Source organism: Tursiops truncatus, chromosome 2 (genome assembly GCF_011762595.2).
Source record: "Tursiops truncatus isolate mTurTru1 chromosome 2, mTurTru1.mat.Y, whole genome shotgun sequence".
Lineage (NCBI taxonomy): Eukaryota > Metazoa > Chordata > Mammalia > Artiodactyla > Delphinidae > Tursiops > Tursiops truncatus.
Window position 1 is genome coordinate 38,674,982 of NC_047035.1, and position 20,593 is coordinate 38,695,574.

At 33.7% G+C, this 20,593-nt stretch overlaps 1 protein-coding gene across 1 annotated transcript in view; it reads left to right on the forward strand.

Moving 5' to 3' along the window:
- The window catches only part of KCNH5 (potassium voltage-gated channel subfamily H member 5), a 320,302-nt gene that overhangs the window by 204,624 nt on the left and 95,085 nt on the right, over positions 1-20,593 (forward strand). Inside the window, exon 8 of the mRNA XM_019924286.3 lies at positions 11,992-12,191. Coding sequence (XP_019779845.1) covers positions 11,992-12,191 — 200 coding nt within the window. The remainder of the gene's footprint in view (positions 1-11,991; positions 12,192-20,593) is intronic.

The following is a 20,593-nucleotide window of genomic DNA, read 5'->3' on the forward strand; positions in this document are numbered from 1 at the left end:
GAGACCGAAGCTCTGATCTGATTCTGGGCAGATTAATTTCCTGAATGTGTTCCTTATATTTTACAATGAGGATAAAGTAGTAACTTAGGGTGATTGTGTGAATTTGGTGAGATAATGTACATAAAGCTCATAACAAGTACTAAGTAAAGGTTTGCTATCACCATTAGCATCTCAGGTTTCTTGATGATCTTTTATGTATATGTCACCTGGGAATTAATCTAATTGCTCTCTAAAAAGATTTATGGCTTCTGCCATTTTAAGAAATACAAGTAAGTTACCCCTTTTGCAAATTTTGGCACTTCTTTATGTTTATTACAAATATTAAGTAATGCTGAAGTTTAAAGAACATCAAAATCACCACAAATCTTATTGCCTAAATATAAGAACTGTTAACATTTTATAAACATCCTTCTAGTCACTTTTCTATGTCTACCCATAAATCAACCCTCCACACACATATTCACAGATATAATATTACAAAGAATGAAATTAAGAAAACTTTTTATAATAAAAATATGCTTTTAATTTTTTTCAGATAATGTCCTCAGAAATCCCCATCATAATCTTAATGGCTTCCTAATTTTCAGTTGTATTGTTGTACCATCATTTGTATCACCTAATATTTATTTTTGAACATTTTACTTTTTTCATATATTATAAACAACACTTCAGTGATCATTTTTGTGTGCTCATTTTATAATGTCATAGTATAACTTCCAAGAAATGGAATAATTTGTCTAAACTATATCCATTTAAACTTCTAACCCATACTTAGTACAGGGATATTTTCTTGATTAATTTTTGATGATATCTTTATCTACAATATTATACTATGACTTAGAATATATTTATTTTTCATAAACTACTAAGTTCCAGTAACTTATGTCCCCAGGTTATAATATTCTTGGTATTAGAGTATTAGCAAATAATTTTCACTGTAGCAATAACTTTTGTGATTTATACCTCTTAATAGCTGTTTTGTTTTTTGCCTTCCATCTCTTCAGACTGGCAAATCAGAATACTTTAATGATATTCTCAGTCAGATTTGACCTGGGATGGTTCTTATGTACTTGCTGTTTGCTTTGCTGTATAAGGAGAATCCTTTAAAGTTAATTCAACTTCTATTTTTCATCTGTTCAGAAGTTATGTGTTTGGAACTATGTTGTCAATAGACAGATACAAAGGAGTTTAAAAGGTAATTGCTTTCAAGAACTTCATTATATTTATAGCATGATATGTTAACACATATAGGGGAATATAAAATATAAACCAAGGCATATAATTACTCTTTTAAGGAATGAGGTATTGATAGGTTCTGTAGAAGAATAGGAGAAATTCCTTTACCTAGGATAATCAGAGAAGCTTTTATAAAGGAAATAATAAGCCCCAAAGAGTGCCTGGGATTTAGGAAGGATGAAGGAAAAGGGAGAGGGCTTTGTATCAGTTATCTATTGCTGTGTAAGAAATGACTACAAGACAGAGTGACTTCATACCACAGTGATTCATTATTTTTCATGACTCTATTGGTTGACTGGATAATTAGTTCTTCAGTTCATTTCCCTCAGGTAGCTACATATAGTTGGCACCTTGGCTAGGGACAAGGTTTAGCTGGGACCACTGGATAACTATACCTCTCCATCCTTGCTATCTTGCTGTCAGTACATTCCAGGCTTCCTCATGAATGATGGTGTCTCAAGACAGCATTCCAAGAAAGCAAAAGCAAAACAAGTAAGTCCCTTAATGTCTCTGGAAATTGCATAATATCATCTCTGCCTTATTTTACTGGAAGTCATAAAGCCAGCACAGATGAAAGGAAGTAGATTCCACCTTTGGTGGGAGGAGCAATAAAGTTTCATTGCAAAGAGATGTGCATACCAAGATAGGAAAAATGTATGGTCGTATTTTGAGATCCACCACAAAGGAACTGAATGAACAAAGATTTGGAAGCAAGAATAAATTATTTGGAGGTTCAACAAGAAGACAGGTTATGACCCTATTTTTCAGAATACATAAGAAGATCTCGGCTATTCCACAGATACTGTTCTTAGGGAACCTCAACAGTTTATTTAGGTTGTTGGCGATGCCATTTTACTCTTTGGGTCTTGGATCAATAATACTTGTGATTTGGTAAAGAGATATTTTAATACTATTTCAAGTTTTGTATTTAGTGTTCCCATATTAATATAAGTATAATAGTAATACCCCCTTTATAGATATATAGAAAGAGTAAGTGATCTAATGTTATCCTCTGTTTATTGCTTCTTTTCATATTCTGGGGCTAAAGATTAGAGAAGTGGCTTGCAGGTATCATTAATGAAAAGCATTAATGAAAATTACTGGAAAACATTGAAAATGTCTATCTAGTACAAAATAATCAGAGAACAGCTGTAAGTAAAAGAAATTCCATTTTTCAACATAGTGAATCCATTCAGTACTTACTATATTTTCTCTTTTTTTTTCCTTTTTTCTTTTCTGTAACTGATAAAAGTAGACTTACAACTAGGTAGAGTGATCTGTTGTTTGCATTTTATAATTTGAAGGGCAAAAGAAAATCTCTGAATCAAATCATTGAACCACTGCAGTATCTGAATCACACCATTGTTGTTTCCTTGTGTTTTAAAATTTTTTTTTAATAAAAAAGATATAATATAAGAATATATGTAAATACCCTGAAAAATACAACTAATAAATGAATTCAGTAAAGTTGCAAGATACAGGATTAATATGCAGAAATCTGTTGCTTTTCTATACACCAGTAAAGAACTATCAGAAAGAGAAAGTTATCCCATTTAAGTTTATATCAAAAAGAATAAAATACCTAGGAATAAACTTAACCAAGATGCTGAAAGACCTATACTCTGAAAACAATAAAACTTTGATGAAGGAAATTGAAGATGATCAAATAAATGGAAAGATATCCCCTGCTCTTGGATTGAAAGAATTAATACTGTTAAAATAGCCATACTACTCAAAGCAATCTGTGGATTTAATGTAATCTGTATTAAAATACCCATGATATTTTTCACAGAACTAGAACAAATAATCCTAAAATTAAAATGGAGCCACAAAAGATCCTGAATTGCCAAAGCAATATTGAGAAACAAGAACAAAGCTATAAGTATCACCCTCCCTGACTTCAGACTCTATTACAAAACTACAGTAATCAAAACAGTATGGTTCTGCCACAAAAACAGGCACATAGTTCAATGGAATGGAAATTAACCCATACACCTATGGTAAATTAATCTTTGACAAAGGAGGCAGGAATATACAATGGAGAAAAGACAGTCTCGTCAGCAAGTGGTGCTAGGAAAACTGGACAGCTACATGTAAAAGAATGAGATTAGAACATTTCCTCATGCTATATACAAAAATAAACTCAAAAATGGACTAAAGACCTAAATGTAGGACTCAAAACCATAAAACTCCTAGAAGAAAACAGGCAGAACACTCTTGGACATAATATTATTTTGGATCTGTCTCCTAAGGCAAAGGAAACAAAAGCAAAAATAAATGAGACCTAATTAAAATTAAAAGCTTTTACACAGCAAAAGAAACCATTGACAAAATGAAAAGACAACCCACTTAATGGGAGAAAATATTTGCAAATGATATGACTGGCAAGGGGTTAATATCCAAAAATATATAAACAGCTCATACAACTCAATATCAAAAAAACCAAACAAGTCAATCAAAAATTGGTAAAAGACCTGAACAGACATTTTTCCAAAGAAAACATACAGATGACTAACAGGCACATGAAAACATGTGCATCACTAATTATTAGAGAAATGCAAATCAAAACCAAAATGAGATATCACCTTCCATCAGTCAGAATGGCCATCATAAGAAAGTCTACAAATAACAGATGTTGGCGGGGTTGTAGAGAAAAGGGAACCCTTGTACACTTGTGGGAAAGTAAATTGGTATACCTACTCTCAAAAACAGTGTGGAGGTTCCCCAAAAAACTAAAAATAAAACTACCACATGATCCAGCAATCCCACTCCTGAGTACCTGGAAAAAAACAAAAATGCTAATTTGAAAAGACACATGCACCCCAATGTTCATAGCAGCATTATTTTACAATTGCCATGGTATGGAAGCAACCCAAGTGTCCATCAACAGATGAATGGATGAAGAATACATGGTGTATATATACAACGGAATATTAATTCAGCCATAAAAAAGAATGAAATTCTGCCAATTTAAGCAACATTGATGGACCTAGAGAATATTATGCTTAGTAAAATATGTCAGACAGAAAAAGACCAGTACTATTTGGTATCACTTGTATGTGGAATCTAAAAAGTAAAAGGAATGTATAGAGCAAAATAGAAACAGACTTACAGATACACAAAACAAACCAGTGGTTACCACTGGGGAGTGGGTAGGGGAGAGGGACACGTTAGGGTTACAGGATTATGAGATACAAACTACTATGTATAAAATAGATAAGTATTATACAGCACAGGGAATTATAGCCATTATTTTGTAATAACTTTTAGTGGAGTATAATCTATAAAAATACTAAATCACTGTGCTGTACACCTGAAGCAAATATAGTATTGTAAATCAACTACACTTCAAGAAAAAAATAATAGTCATTGCCATATAGTTATTGAAACTATTTTGATGTCGTTTTTATGATAATCATGGGATTAGCTGTAAACTGTTGAAATGTGTCCAATACTATGCTATAATTTTTTTTAGAAGATGTTGGGGGTATGATTAATTAATTAATGATATTTTATTAATTAATTAATTATTAATTAATGATATTAATGATTAATTAATGATATTAATGATTAATTAATTGATGATTATTTATTTATTTATTTATTTATTTTTGCTGTGTTGGGTCTTCGTTTCTGCACGAGGGCTTTCTCTAGTTGTGGCAAGCGGGGGCCTCTCACTATTGCGGCCTCTCTTTTTGCGGAGCACAGGCTCCAGATGTGCAGGCTCAGTAGTTGTGGCTCACGGGCCTAGCCGCTCTGCGGCATGTGGGATCCTCCAGACCAGGGCTCGAACCCGTGTCCCCTGCATTAGCAGGCAGATTCTCAACCACTGTACCACCAGGGAAGCCCCTATAATTTTGATAAATTTAAAAAATGGTCCCTTCTGTGTATCAACTTATCTTACTAGTTGAGAGTTAATTCAAGTAATGATTCAATCAACTCATTGTATTGTGTGGAATTCCTCCTTCAAAATTACAACATCCCTAAGAGGGATATTGTATTAGTTTTCAGTATTTAACACTTAATATAAAGTAATTAATGAGATTAATTTCTAACAAAATAGTTGGCATGGTTCAGGTACTAGATGAAATGGGGCATAGATTAAGTGAAGACTGGGAAAGAGAAGATATCTGTTTCATAAGTGGATGCCTAGAGGCAGCTTACATATATGGGTAATTGCAAAAGAGCATCCAGGGAAACCAGGAGCCATTATGAGACAGCTGGAAGGAGAATAAAACTTCGAACTTGGAGATCTGATGATCAGCTTCTTCACTTTGTTCTAAGGCCAACTGGAGGGATTTCGCGTGTTTTAGCAGGCTGTGTGATACATATAAAATCATACATTGGTGGAATATTCTTCTTCCATGTCTTAAATATCATTATTAAAGGTGGACTTTAGTGAATAGAAATGGAAATGATGAATGAACCACTTATGTGGCTTTAATGGTTACCAGAAATGCATTCTCATGTCAGTATTTTAAATTGCTTAGTCTAAGGCCAATTATTACTTGCCAAGATTTATAAAAGAAAGATAATTAGGAAAAGTAAATGTTGGATGTCAACTTGAACAGGCACAAAAAGTCTAAAAAATATAAATCATTAATAAGAAGATGAATGGCTGCAGCTTGACCTAAGGAGCAAACAAAATGAAGTGACTGGAGAACACAGTTTATTCAGAGAACTGGATATCATCATCTGATCTGTTATCCTGAGCAACTCATAAGAGTGGAGGCAGAGTTACAATTAATTAGCTAAACATAGATTTTGTTTGACTCTGCAAATTGTTTAACCCTGAGAAATAAACTATATTTAGTTTATATACTTGGAGTGGCTATAAGTTTATTTGTGAATTTTTGTAAACTATGGAAAGGAAATGATCATTAGCCTCCTTCCAAAGCATGTGAGTTGGGAGAATTAAAGAATAATGCCATTTGCAGCAACATGGATGGACCTAGAGGTTTTCATACTGAGTGAAATAAGTCAGACAGAGAAAGACAAATATCATATGGTATTGCTTATATGTGGAATCTAAAAAACAGTGTACAAATTATCTACAAAACAGAAATAGAGTTACAGATGTAGAAAACAAACTTATGGTTACCAGGGGTAATGGGAGGGAGGGATAAATTGGAAGATTGGGATTGACATATACACACTACTATATATTAAATAGATAACAAATAAGGACCTACTGTATAGCACAGGGAACTCTACTCAATACTCTGTAATGGCTTATATGGGAAAAGAATCTAAAAAAGAGTGGGTATAATTATATGTATAACTGATTCACTTTGCTGTATACCTGAAACTAATACAACATTGTAAATCAACTATACTCCAATAAAAATTTTAAAAATAAATAAATAAAATTAAGGGCCCTGATAAAAAATAAAGATTAATACCTTTCTATAGGTAGTAGTGAATACTATTTGAGAGCAGGGATCATGTTGAATCCTTAGTGACTATTGCAGTGGCTGCATGTAATAAGTGTTCAATAAATATCTACTGAATTAAATGATACATAAATGAATAGTGAAATCTGTGATTGGCTATATGGCATTATTCAGTCTTCTAACCTTCGTCTTTTTTTGAGAACATTAAACATTCATTCATGACTTTAATGTGTATATTATGAAAATAATAGGTGTTTTTAAGTACTAAAATGTATTAAATGTTAAAAAAACATTTTCTAAAATATGCTGTTGGGCTGTGATGTGCATCTTAAGGAGCTCGTTACCCTCCTCTCCTAGGTTTTCTAATCAGTTAAGAATCAATCTGTTTTATTAGGCTATTAATAAAACTACTTATTAGAATATTAAAGTTGCATAACTAATCAAAATTAGTGGCTTAAAACAAGAACAGCCATTTATTTCACTCATGAATCTGTAACTTATGCAGGTCTAGGAAGGCATGACTTTCTGGTCCATGTGTTTTCAGCTGGGATGGCTTGAATGGGTCTGAAAAATTCACTTCTTAGTTGGCTCAGCCACATACATGGCTGGTAAGCTGATGTCAAGCTGTGTGCTGCACATACAGTCATAGATTGATAGGACATTTTCCTTCCTATCTTAACTATCCTTATTAAATATGAATATAAATAGAAAGGGAAGTGATGGTTGAACCACCTGCACAGCCTTAAGTGTTACCAGAAATGTCTTCTTATATCAATATTTTAAATTGTTCAGCCTAAGGCCAGTGCTTAGCTGGGAGCTCAGCCAAGACTATTGACCAAGGGCCTTAATTCTTCTCCATGTGGAACTTTCTAGAAGAATGGGTTTCCTCACAACACGAAAGCTAGATTCTAAGAGCAGGTGTTCTAACAGTGAGAAATTGGAAGCTTCTAGTTTCTTAAGGCTTGGGCCCAGATATTGGCATATGATTATAGTAACCGTAGTCTATTAGTAAAATAGTTATAGAGTATGCCTAGATTCAAGGGAAAGGAATATAGACCCTGCCTGTCAATGGAAGGGGTGTCAGAGAATTTGTAGCCATCTTTAATCTAACATAATTATCTTTAAAATAATCCCCTTGTGGTGAATAAGAAAAATATAAGACTTTTTAGATAAGACATTTACTAGTGTATATGCCAGAATTACCAATTCATTAAATGTGATAAGCTTATAAAATTAGCTTGTCTTAAGTTGTCTTAAGCTTAAAAGGCTACAGGAGAGCATATAAAAGGCTTATCAAATTTTAACAGATTATTCTAATTATTCCTAGTAAAGTAGGCAAATTACATCTATGGCCTCTCATTCAAAGGATAAAATTCTATAATAGTACTCTGCAAAACTTGCCAGGCCAAGCATGAGCATTCATGCTTGATGAATGACAATAGGCCTTCTTAATTTATTTATTATCTTAACATGGCCAAGGTATGTGTCACCTTAGCTTCGAAATATTTTATTCTCTCACGTGCATTAATAGTGTGTATTCCTTCTATGTTTTTGTATCGCCAGTAGTGAAGTTTGACTTGAAAAGAAGGATGTTTCTGAAAAAACGTTTCCTAGGTTTTTAGTGTGTGAACTTACAGGAAAAAATATCTGTATACTTATTATGTTCCAGGAACTGGTCTGTATTCTGGAAATACAGCAGTGAGCAAAAAGGACAAGGCCCAGGCCTGTACTTACAGATTCTGCATTTCTAATAGGGAAGGTAGATATCAACAAGCAAATAAATAAATGTGTAATATAAATTAAAGTAGTGATAAATAAGATGAAGAACACAGGTATAGTAAGGGGGTAGAGAGTTGTATTGAAGGAAGGGGATATTCTTTCTGCTGAGTGAAAAATTAATTGTCTGGGAGCTATTTCCATGATGATGATGATGTTGATGACGACGATGATACATACATAACATTTCATGGATACTTACTCCCTACTGGACTTTTTAAAAACTGATTTATATGTTATATCATTTAGCACAACTCATTTGTAAAGATTCTAAAGTAACTGTAAAGTTGTAAGAGAGGAAATAGAATCCTAGAGAGAATTAGTAACTGGCCCAGAGACAGATAGCTAGTAAGTGGAAAAGCATATACTCTTAAAGGATGCAAGAATGCTGGTAGAGGTAGTGGGAAGGGGTTGTACTGAGGCTCTATTTTGAAGGGAGAGCCAATAGGAATTGTTGATAGAGTAGAGGTAGGAGAGGAATCAAAGAATGAATTGAAGAATGATGCTTTAGTTTTGGTCTGAGCAACTAGGTGTGGCTTTACAATTTAATGAGATGAAAAGTGCATTTGGTTGTTGAAGAGAAGGTGGTGTAAAATAAGAGATCTCTTTTGGACTTGTTAGATTTGAATGGCAATGAGACATTCAAGAAGGCTTGTGTGTCTGTACTTCAGGATAGGTATTACTTTGGGAGTTAGCAGCATAGAGCTAGTTTCTACTAAGATCAATTTCTTTCGTTATCGTGTGTCATGTCGCAGGGTCACTCTCATTAAAGATGTACCCATTTATCCTGAGAACACAGACTGTGGTGGGAAGCAGTATTTTTGCTTACTATGGAATATCATACTTGCTGTCACTATATTTTATGAAATGTGTACTAGTCCTAAATGTGGAAAATATTTTTAAGGAAGAAGTGGTTTCTCTTTTTAAAAATATACATATATTACATGGATCTGTACATGTGATAAAATTTTTTAAAGCTGTACACCAAAAAAATGACTGCATGTAAAAAAAAATGCTGAAATATACAATGTCTGTAGTCTGGTTAATTGTATTGTGCCATTGTCAATTGCCTGGTTTTGATAAATTACTATAGTTTTGTAAGATGTCATAATTGAGAGAGCTACATGTGGGTACATGTGGGTATATGAACTTTCTGCATGAATTTTTTTAACATTTCAAGGTAAAAAATTATATATATAATTATATATATGCTATATATGTATATATAATTATGTGTATGTTACATATATGTATATATACTTATATACATATAATTATATATATAATTGAATGTCTTACCTTAAATTGTGACTTTGATTAGTCCTACCCAGTGCAGGACACCACACTCACATGAAAGTTGGAGGCAGAAAATATGCTTGTAATATACCAAATTTAATGGGATGTTGATTGTATTCTTCATTTATTAATGCTGAAAACGTTAAATACGTTGGCAGTTTTTTTTTTTTTTTTTTCTGCGGTATGCGGGCCTCTCACTGTTGTGGCCTCTCACGTTGCGGAGCACAGGCTCCGGACGCGCAGGCTCAGTGGCCATGGCTCATGGGCCCAGCCGCTCCACGGCATGTGGGATCTTCCCGGACCGGGGCACGAACCCGTGTCCCCTGCATCGGCAGGCGGACTCTCAACCACTGCGGCACCAGGGAAGCCCACATTGGCAGTTTTATTCATATTTTAGTACTTAAGCTTTTCATATGATTAGAATGTGTGCATATTTAATGTACCCCCAAAGATGAAATGTGTGGTAATTTGTTAAGCTAAAAGGCAGTAGTAAGACACTTTGGCAAATATACTATATTACAGGCATCTTAGGGAGACACATGAGTTGAACACGTCAAAATAATAGTTCTGTGATATTTACCGACAACTTAAAATAGCTGGGGACTATCTATTCAAAAACATGATTGTAGCATTATTTCATTAACCTCTAAAAAGCTCATTATTTTAAAAACATAAATCCTCTTTATGTCTCTTTTCAGGAAATGCAAAATTCCATTTGTTGCATAATTCTTCTACCATTAATTTGTTCACATTATTTCTGTGTTCGTCTTTCTTAATGCCAACAATGATGGAATAGAATGTTAAGTCTGTGATTACCTCTACTTTTTTGTTGTTTTTAAATATAAACAAAGATTTAAAGACCCAGATGGGAAATGTCAGCACTATATTCTTCCTAGTCAGTTCTAACAAAATATCATCTATCTTAAAAATTGTTCTTCACAGGCATCAAAATCCCTAAATAACAGCCAAAAACCCCCCCAAAAAACCAAAAAAAAAAAAAAAAACTGAGTAAATGCTTGTAAAATCATAGCTTCCTGTTGTGAAATTACAATTTATTATACTCAAAGAGCAAGTGTTTTTAAAAAACAAATGATTTTCTGAAAATAGATTGAAGATCTTAAGTTGCTTCACTGGCTTGTTGTTATACTAATTCCATCAAGTGGGATTTGGTTGATGAAACTGTGAAATAAAACAGTCCATACTTTTTGTTTAGACGAGTAATTTTTCAAATGCTTAGAGGAACAAGAATGGAAGTGATCACTGTCTGATATTCCACTTATTTGTGAAATGCTTATGGAATGAATGTGGTTACTAAACATTGTGTTTACTGAATATTAAGGAGAATAAAATATTGCCCTCTTTTCAAAAGAGCTTACTGTTAACAAAGGAGTAAAATCAAAGGGACAAGATAGGCTGGGAGTGGTGTGTGATTGAAGGTGTGTTGATCTGGGGCTGAACTCAATTGCTTTTAAAAGCTTTTTCAAGATCAGGTCAACATTAGTAACCTGACCAGATCTGGAGAGAGAAGAGTTGGTAAATTATTGGTTGAGGGAGGGAGTAGCAGTCAGGGGCATTAAAAAACCCTATTCCTTTCCTAGCCACTGTAGATGAATAACAATGGTTTGCAAACTGACTTTATTCTTAATTAAAATAATGAAATAAAAAAGCCTTATGATACTGGGTTACTGACATAAATTTAATAACTAGAATTTTCAGGCACTCCCAAAGTTTCATTTTAACTGTTAATTCCAGTGCTGTTTCTCTCTAGAATCTTCTAGAAATGGAACACTTTGATTTGTCTTCCCTCCCTATATTTCTGATGTTCTGTCAAAAATATTGATAAGCAGGGAAGTAATCCAAAAGCTGGACGAAGCAAGCAGTGAGAAAGAGCATACATTTCTAAACTGGATCATCAATCTCTCGAAAATTTAAATTGATTAGACTTCATTCAGGAGGACAGGGCTGGAGGATAACTTTAGTCATAAGGCTAAGAATGTCTTAGGCAAATCATAACCTTGGATCATCTAATTCTTCATGAAATCTATCAACCACTATCATGTTTTACCACAATGACTAGAGTAGTACTCACTCATAAAATCATGTTTATCATACTAAAGATAACCCTTATTGAGTGAACACCAAATTCTGGGCACTCTGCTCAGGGGTTACCATATGCCGAAAAGTTTATAAAGGCATCTCTGTCAAGAGATTCATTGATTTCACCAATATTCACCTCATTTTTTTTTCACTTGGGATAGTTGATTTATTTTCATCATTTCTTCTCTTGCAGCTCTTCTTTATGCAACTATTTTTGGAAATGTTACCACAATTTTTCAGCAAATGTATGCCAACACCAACCGGTACCATGAGATGCTGAATAATGTTCGGGACTTTCTGAAACTCTATCAGGTCCCCAAAGGCCTTAGTGAACGAGTCATGGATTATATTGTCTCAACATGGTCTATGTCAAAAGGCATTGACACAGAAAAGGTATGGGTTATTATTATTGTTCTTGTTATTTATTTTCTGTTTCAATAGGATCTTCAGATGCCCATAGCTTTCCCACTCACATATTACTTGTATAATTGCTTTATAAATGTTACTCTGTATTTCATAAGTGACATATCAGTCAATCATATTATTTAGTGCTTGGAAGATGGAAAATGTTCAACCATTAATCATCAATTAGTACTAGTCATCAAACTCAATTTAGGAATTGTGGTTCCTGAAAACAGCTAATTATTTCAGTTCCTCAAAACATTCTCATTACCACTCAGAGTAATTGGTCACATTCCTCTAAAATGCTAACTGTGATGCCATTTCTTTTGCTAGATTTTATTCTTGATTTCTCTTCTGACATTTTGCCCATTTAAAATTCAGAAAGAAACTTCCTTGCTTGTAACTAAAAGATTATATATCTTCTATTCTACCCTCTACTTAAATTTCTCTTCTCTCTATCACACATTCTATAATGCAACTTATAGTTCTTTGTTTTCCCTTTTTCCGTACACAAATCTATGAAATGGATATGACCCTTGCAATCCACCTGTCATGTCTAATTTCTTGCTTGTCTTTTCATGGAACCTCTTTAAATTTTTCCCATCTAACTCATATTAGGGGCAAAGAAGAAACCAAAGTCCTCCTCATGATAAACAAAATCAAATAAATTCTCACTTCCTACACCCAGCTGATTCACATCCAATATAGGGAATGACAAGTAGGGCTTGCACATAAGACTTCTAGAGAAAACTGATCTTAAGCTATTTCACTTTATAAGTATCAGTGAAGGCTTTATTTTTAGGTACTGATTTTTGACATATGATAATCAGATAGCACATAACCTTCCTTGCCATTTCCCACAAATTTTATTTTTTTTAATCATATGAGGTTGACTTGTAGTTTTTCTTTCAGACCTGCTCAACAAGCACCTTTCAATGTCAAAGTGAAAGAGCCAATGAACAAAGTAGGTGTTTAGTTAGGGGAATTTCATGAAACAAGTAGGAAGTTGTAAGCCAGAGCAGGTGTTAGGAGCAGAGGATTGAGGGGAGTTGAAGGGAACGGCCTTGAGGGTAAGAGCTGAGGGAGGGAAGCCTTCAGAGAGAGTGCAAGTGAGATACTGGAGGCTAGCTATGTGGAAGAGTTATGAAAGAGGGTGAGATTTGCTCTTCTTTTGACATTTTACAAGATGCAGTTAAATGACCCCTTAAAGTGGAATGTGTGACCACAGAGGGGAAAAGGAAAAACTGCATACCTGTGGAATTTGATTACTGTGAACCTGAACTGATATAAGGTTAGTAGGGAGGGAATCCAAAGAAGGAACAAGATCTTCCTGAGGGGTGCACGTGAGAGTCAGTGTTTAAATCGCTAGAAGCAGGATATTCTCTGAGGTCCACATTCAATGACACTGAGCTCAAGACGCAACCATTTACCTTGTCAATCACTATCTCAGTCAGAAGCTTTTCTTTCCAGAAAATTCAGTGGGGTCTCATGGTAGTTGACAGATAACATCAGTAAACTGATGGAATAATAGCCCTTTACACTAGAAAAGTACCTGACCCAGAGCTTATGCCACAGATATGGTACATGGCAGATTTTTTAGTTCCCTTCTCTAAGTTCCCAGATGCTGGGTTAGTTCAGGAATGGAACCAATAGATTCTCACAAGCTTCCCCTCTAGTACCTGCTCAACTGTCTGCTTCATGATGCAGTTAGGGTGTAATATAAATTTTAATTCACATAAAAAGATTTTTAAAGAAATAAGTAAAAATATTAAAATGAATTAACTTTTGGATAAGACAAAATCATGGATGTGCCTCCTAACTAAATGGGAAATCTTTAGAATAGTGTTTGACTAGTAGGAAGAGCAGATTTAAAGAACCATGGCACATACAGAAGTCTTTGTATGTATTAATGCAATGGAGTACATAACAAATTAAGTGATGAATAAATTTGGCTAGAATATGTAAAACCTTTCACACCAAAAGCTATGGAAACAAAAATGAGATAAAGCATCTGCAACAAATATCACAGGTGAAAGATTAATTACCTTAATATGTAAAGTGATTTTACAGATCAATAAGAAGAATTAGAATACATGGGGAAAATGAGCTGAACGCATAGAAGACAAAAGTTCAAATTACTAATAAACATACAAAAAGTCTTATTTTCACTTGTAATAAATAAATATTGAAAGAACAAGAGACTGTCAGATATAATGCCTAATATTAGCAAAGGCTGTAGTGACTGACACTATCATATTTTTCTGGTCTGTGTGTAACTTGGTAGGGTGCTTCTTGAAAACAGTTTTACCAAGATAATATCCTAAATTTAGGGATATCTAGACTTCAGTCCTTATGCCTCTTCCCTTTTCTGTCTAGAATCTCTCCTCAGTGATATCATACAATCTCATGACTGTAATAATATATGCTAACACCACCCTAGTATACATACTCATCCTGGACCTACTCCCTGAACCACAGATTCTCCTATTCAACTGCCTACTCATATCCAATGAAATTGTCCAGAACTGAACTCCTAATCATCTCCCATAAACCTGCTCTACTGACATTCTTCCTCAATGCAGTTAATGGAAACTCCACACCTCAGTTGCTTAGGACAAAGCTTCCACGTTGAAACTTCCCCCAAATCCTATTGGCTCCACCTCCATTTCTCACCACCTCCATTGAGATCAGCTGGTTCAAGTCACCATCATGTCCCATCTGGGTTATTCTGTAGCCAAGTGGTTGGTCTGTGCATCCACCCCGTCCCTGTATAGGTTATTCTCAGCACAGCAGCCAATGAGCTTATATGGCTTTCATAATAAAGCTTTCTATCTTCTTTCTCTCTCTTATCTCTCATCTCTATCTCTTTTTTATCTTATTTATCTCATCCATCCATCCATCTGTGTATCTAACTATTTTATATTCATCTTTACTTTTGATCATAAGAATGACATTGGTTGAGCCTGTTAAAATACAAGGGTAGAAAAAAGAAAATGAAAGTTCAATGACAGTAATCACATAAATCCTGGAATTGTAGTCATAATCTTAGAAGTGTAGATTTACTTGAGGATAGCTTCAGTAAACAGCATCTGATTTTTAACAGTTATACCATATTTGATATTAGAGACCTCTCTTAGACTTGCTGTTCCTCAATAAGTGAAATATTTGTCTTCCTATATGTTTCTTATCTTACATTTTGTTAATTGTTTGTTTCAAATATTTTATCAATGGTGGTTGTTATCAAATTTAACTTTGAGTATGTACTGAAAAAGATCGAAATATAATGTGTGAAATGAAATGTCTTTGTTCTAACGCTTCTCTTGTTAGTTCTAAAACAGCTATTTTTTTTCAGCTGCTGGTACAATAGAATTTAATGATGCATTTCAGCTAATTAGAGAAAACGTTCGCCCCAATTACTGAGATTGCATTCTGTCGCTTCCACATACTTAGTTTTATAGATATTTTGAATTCAGCTTTAACCCACAAGCAAATTAATCACTGTGATTTAATTCAGTCTTAGCTTGTCTTTTGTGAATAATGCTTTCTGTAATACAAATTGTGGCATTAAAATCACTACTGATGTGGAGATTGTAGCATTTTTATCATGAAAGTTTGCCTTAGGCAATTTAAAAATATAAAACAGTACCTAGATTAATTTGATTTGGTTGAAAGTATTTTATTGACTACTAATTACTATAGTTGCTTTAGATTCTTTTCAAATTTAATAACCAAAATCCGTCCTCTGGGCTTTGCTACTTGCTAACATTCTGTGCAGTTAAAAGACAAGAGAAATGGGTGGAATGAGTGAGGATTTAAAAGGGAAAGAGCAGATTATGGGAAAAAAATAGAAAGGATGATAGTTAAAGCTCAAAAAATCTATCCTACAGTTTGAAATGATTTTACTGAGAAATAATTCAAATAAAGTAAATGGCTGGGGACTTTATTTTCAGCTTTAGGACTGTATGAAAAAATACATAACTTGTAGCATGTTGTGTAGACCACATATTTCTCATAATACTGGAATCATTTTCAGCTTGTTTTGTAGAATGAAATTTAAAACCTTAAGGTTTTTTATTTTCCACTGTCTAATATTTTTTTTTCTAGCATGTTCTTTGAAGAAACTCAGAAAAAGCTCTTTGGTCTTCATTTCTTGTTTCATGGGTTTTGTAATAAGCATAAAATTATCAGTAGGCAGATCCCATTATATGAAAAGTTCTGGCAGAATTATGCAAAACATTCAGGCAGAATTATGCCTTTAGAATGTAAAGAAATTGATTTTCAATATTTTAAAATCTTGGATTATTTTTAAACCAGATCTATAACAGAAGCACTCTACTTCTTCCAGATATAGTAGGCAATATATATATTTTTTCTACAAATTAAAGTAACTTTCTTTTAATCAGTTTACTTTTATACAATCATATTTTTAAATTTAGGAAAGCCTGTCTAAATATTTCTTTGTATTCCTAAATGTGAAAAATGGGGATACATTCTTATGTATTCATGGTGTCATTATCTTGGTTCAATATTTAAATTATTTAAATGCTTCAAGAAGTTTTTATAGCAATGTACAGCTGAACCCAAGAGTGAAAGCACTAACCTTCCAAGAAGAGCTCCCCCCAGTTAAATATGTCATGTAAGTATATACATGTGAAGATAGTAAAACAAAACTGAATTGGTCTTAAGATGCATTAAGAGGACTTTTGTCTCTGGATCAAGAAAGGTACTAAGCATCCCAGTATAGTCCATGTTATTCAGATCATAGATAAAATATTATGTTCAGCTGTCAGCTGGATACTTTAAAAGAAATATTATCAAATGGCAGCACACTTACTAGAAGATAATCATGATGACATAAAGTTCTGGGAATCTTGTTATAACTTAAAGGAAATATGAATATTTTGTTTGGCTAATTGAAGACTTTGGGGAGAGGTATGACAGGTGACCTGAACTATTTGAAGTATTTAAAGATGCAGTGATCTATCTGCTTCAGGAGGAAATTAAGTCCCTGTGGGTAAAGGATACAGACAGAACATCATCCAAAATGAACTTGCAGGTTCTGACACTGAAATTACATGACAGCTGTATCTGAATGATTTAGAGTACTATTACATATCATAACCTTTTTACAATTAAGAAACATATATTCAAGAGATCCTATATTAAAAATTACAGAATAAAATTCAGTAATGGTTCAATAATTATTTCCCAACAACTTTTTATTAGTACATCTAAGTACTGTAGTTTTACACATGAAACTAACTGGTTTTTTCCAAGGTAACAGAACAAATACCATCTTAAAAAAATTATGAGGACTCAGTATCCCTGTTGGGGGCTAAGCCAGCCCAGGCCCATTGGACAATTGGCATGTTTTTCCTGTGGTCTTTAAGTAAACTGCTTGTTGGGCAGGAGAGACTATGGCTAGTTTATTATTATAGGAAACTATATTTTAGCCTGTTTTGTGAAAGCACCATGGCCCAAATATCTGAAAACTGTGACCTTTATATCTATACCTATACATGGCAAGGGAATTTAACTATTGTCATGTCCACATGTGCTTCTCAGTTGTTACCTAGTGAAAAATTACAGGGTAAGCATTCAGACTTATTATTGACATTTCTCTTTTCTAGCTGACCTGCAGGCATTACCTGAAAAGGTAGACTTTATCTGAAACCTCAATTATATTTTTCCTTTCATGGATCAGAAGTTAAATAAAATAACACTCAAGGGTTTATTAGAAACATTATAAGTAGACAGGAACTTTAATATTTTCTGTGATAGAAATTTGAAGCATCGGATTATATTTGGTGTGTCATGGCTTCTGGCATGATTTAAGAGTACTCCAATGCCAGCTTTACATTATTGTTAGCTAATAAAATTACTAGCAAACTTTTTGTGTGTCAGGTAGTAGGCAGTATTATTTTTCTCTAGTAAGGATAGGGAGACACTGTATAACTTAGGTTAAAGCCTGAGTGGCTTAAACCTTTCTCTAGGAATAATATTAAGTGCATTATTTTTATGTACCATGTTGAAGTTACTTTATTGCATTAGAGTGGGCTAGTTTGTATTTCATTTTCTCTAGTGAGGCTGTAGAGAAAAGGGAACCCTTGGACACTGTTGGTGGGAATGTAAATTGGTACAGACACTATGGAAAATAGTTTGGAGGTTCCTCAATAAACAGAACATAGAACTACCATATGATCTAGCAATTCCACTCTTGGGTACATATCCAAAGAAAACAAAACACTAATTTGTAAAGATACATGCACCCCAGTGTTTATAGCAGCATTACTTACAATAGCCAAGATATGGAAGTAATCTAAGTGTCCATCAACAGGTGAATGGATAAAGATGATGTGCCACACACACACACACACACACACACACACATACACATACACACAGGAATACTACTCAGCCATAAAAAAGAATGAAATTTTGCCTTTTGCCACAATGGGGGACCTGGAGGATATTACACTTAGTGAAATAAGTCAGAGAGACAAGTACTGTATGTTATCACTTTATATGTGTAATCTAAAAAATAAAACGAATGAATATAACAAAAAAGAAACAGACTCAGATATAGAGAGGAAAGTAGTTGTTACCAGTGGGAAGAGGGAAGGTGGAGGGGTAAGATAGGGGTAGGGGATTAAGAGGTACAAACTACTATGTATAATAACTTTAAATGGAGTATAATCTATAAAAATTTTGAATCACTATGTTGTACACCTGAAGCTAATATAATGTTGTAAATCAATTATACCTTGAAACCGTGGTTTCACAAGGGGAAAGAAAAAAAGGGAAACATGGTTTTGTAGGATATTGTAGTAATTGCTATGGAGTGGTAAGTAAAAGTATACATAGTCCCTGCTCTTGTGTTGCTCTGAGTTTAATGTGAGAGGAAAGACTTAAATAACCAGAGTTAAATGTATGATTCCAAATTGTGATGATGCTTGAAATATAATACAGGGAGCTATGGAAGATTTAAAAATAATAGAAGAGGGAGTGGATCTAGTTAAGGTTGGAGGATGTAGGTTTAAGACGGCAATGGAGAAAGCAATAAAATTTGAACAGAAAAGCTTGTTAGAAAATGAAACTTCACATATTTTATAACAGAACTCAAATTACCTGTATGCTAATCCTCAAGTAACTGGTCTGAAGATGGAAAACAAAAGAAAGGAGAAAAAGCAAAGGTCTAGTTAGTACATTAGCTACTTAAATCATTAATTAACTATACATACACTCTACATTCTATGTGCTATGGAATAATTTGAACTGAGTATTCATATTGGCTGAAAATCTTACTCTAAAACCAATAACAGCACATACGGGGGCATATGGACTCCACTGGTTCCCTAGTCCTGATTAAGCTAATCAGCACATATTTGTTTAGAAATGGGTCTGCTGCCTTTGTGGACAAGTATCAGAGAATACATTCATGACCAGAGCATACTTTACGCATTCTGTTTTCATCGTTTCTACCAAGGATGAATAAAATGTTAGAAAAAAATATTTTTCTAACCATTTTCCCCCCAAAATGTTTATTTAATAGAGATACATGACTTATATAAAATAAGAAATTAGAGCTAGGCAAAGAAGAAACTATGATAAATCACCCATAATCCCACCACTCACAGGAATGTAGCTTGCCACAAACATACAGTACCACTATAAGAAATTACAGAATGAATATATCAATAGTGGTCCTACCATCAAACTTATTACTTATATAGGACACCTATTACAAGAAAAAGGCCTGATTCTGTAATCAAAATTTGGTGGAGTACTAGAGTTAATATTCTTGATAATAAATTTATCTTTAATTGGTTTTAAGAAAGTTCTTGTAATAAATCTCCCTACAAACTTACAGAGGAAGAGTTTCATTTCTGTGGCTTTTTGAGAGCTATTGTAAAATGTTCAAAGGTAAGAAAAACCAAAATATTCAAAAACAAAACAAACCAAAACAAACAAGCAAACAAAAAACCCTAAACAGTTTAATTTTTCCTTTTTGATCCTTAGTTTTAAAGTACATTATAGAAGATTCAGAAGAACCGAGAGAAAACCTCAAATCTTAATTCCATGACCTTTACTTTCTCACTAATAAAACGTGAGACCTGATATCACTTAATCTTAATATACCTCTGTTCTCTATTTGCAATGATGCATAAGAATGTTAGTGTCAAAGCACGAGCTATTTCACAGAGGTAAATTTTCCAGTTGACTGAAACGTGTTCTTTCCTGCACAATTATTTAAGAATCTTGAGAAAAGCCTTTCAAATGATGTTACATGTTTTCCTTAAAGAGAATATTATATATTACATAAATTAGGAAAATATTTTCTTCACAAGGAGCACTACACCTCGTCATGAATTTAGACATGTACTTGTTTAATA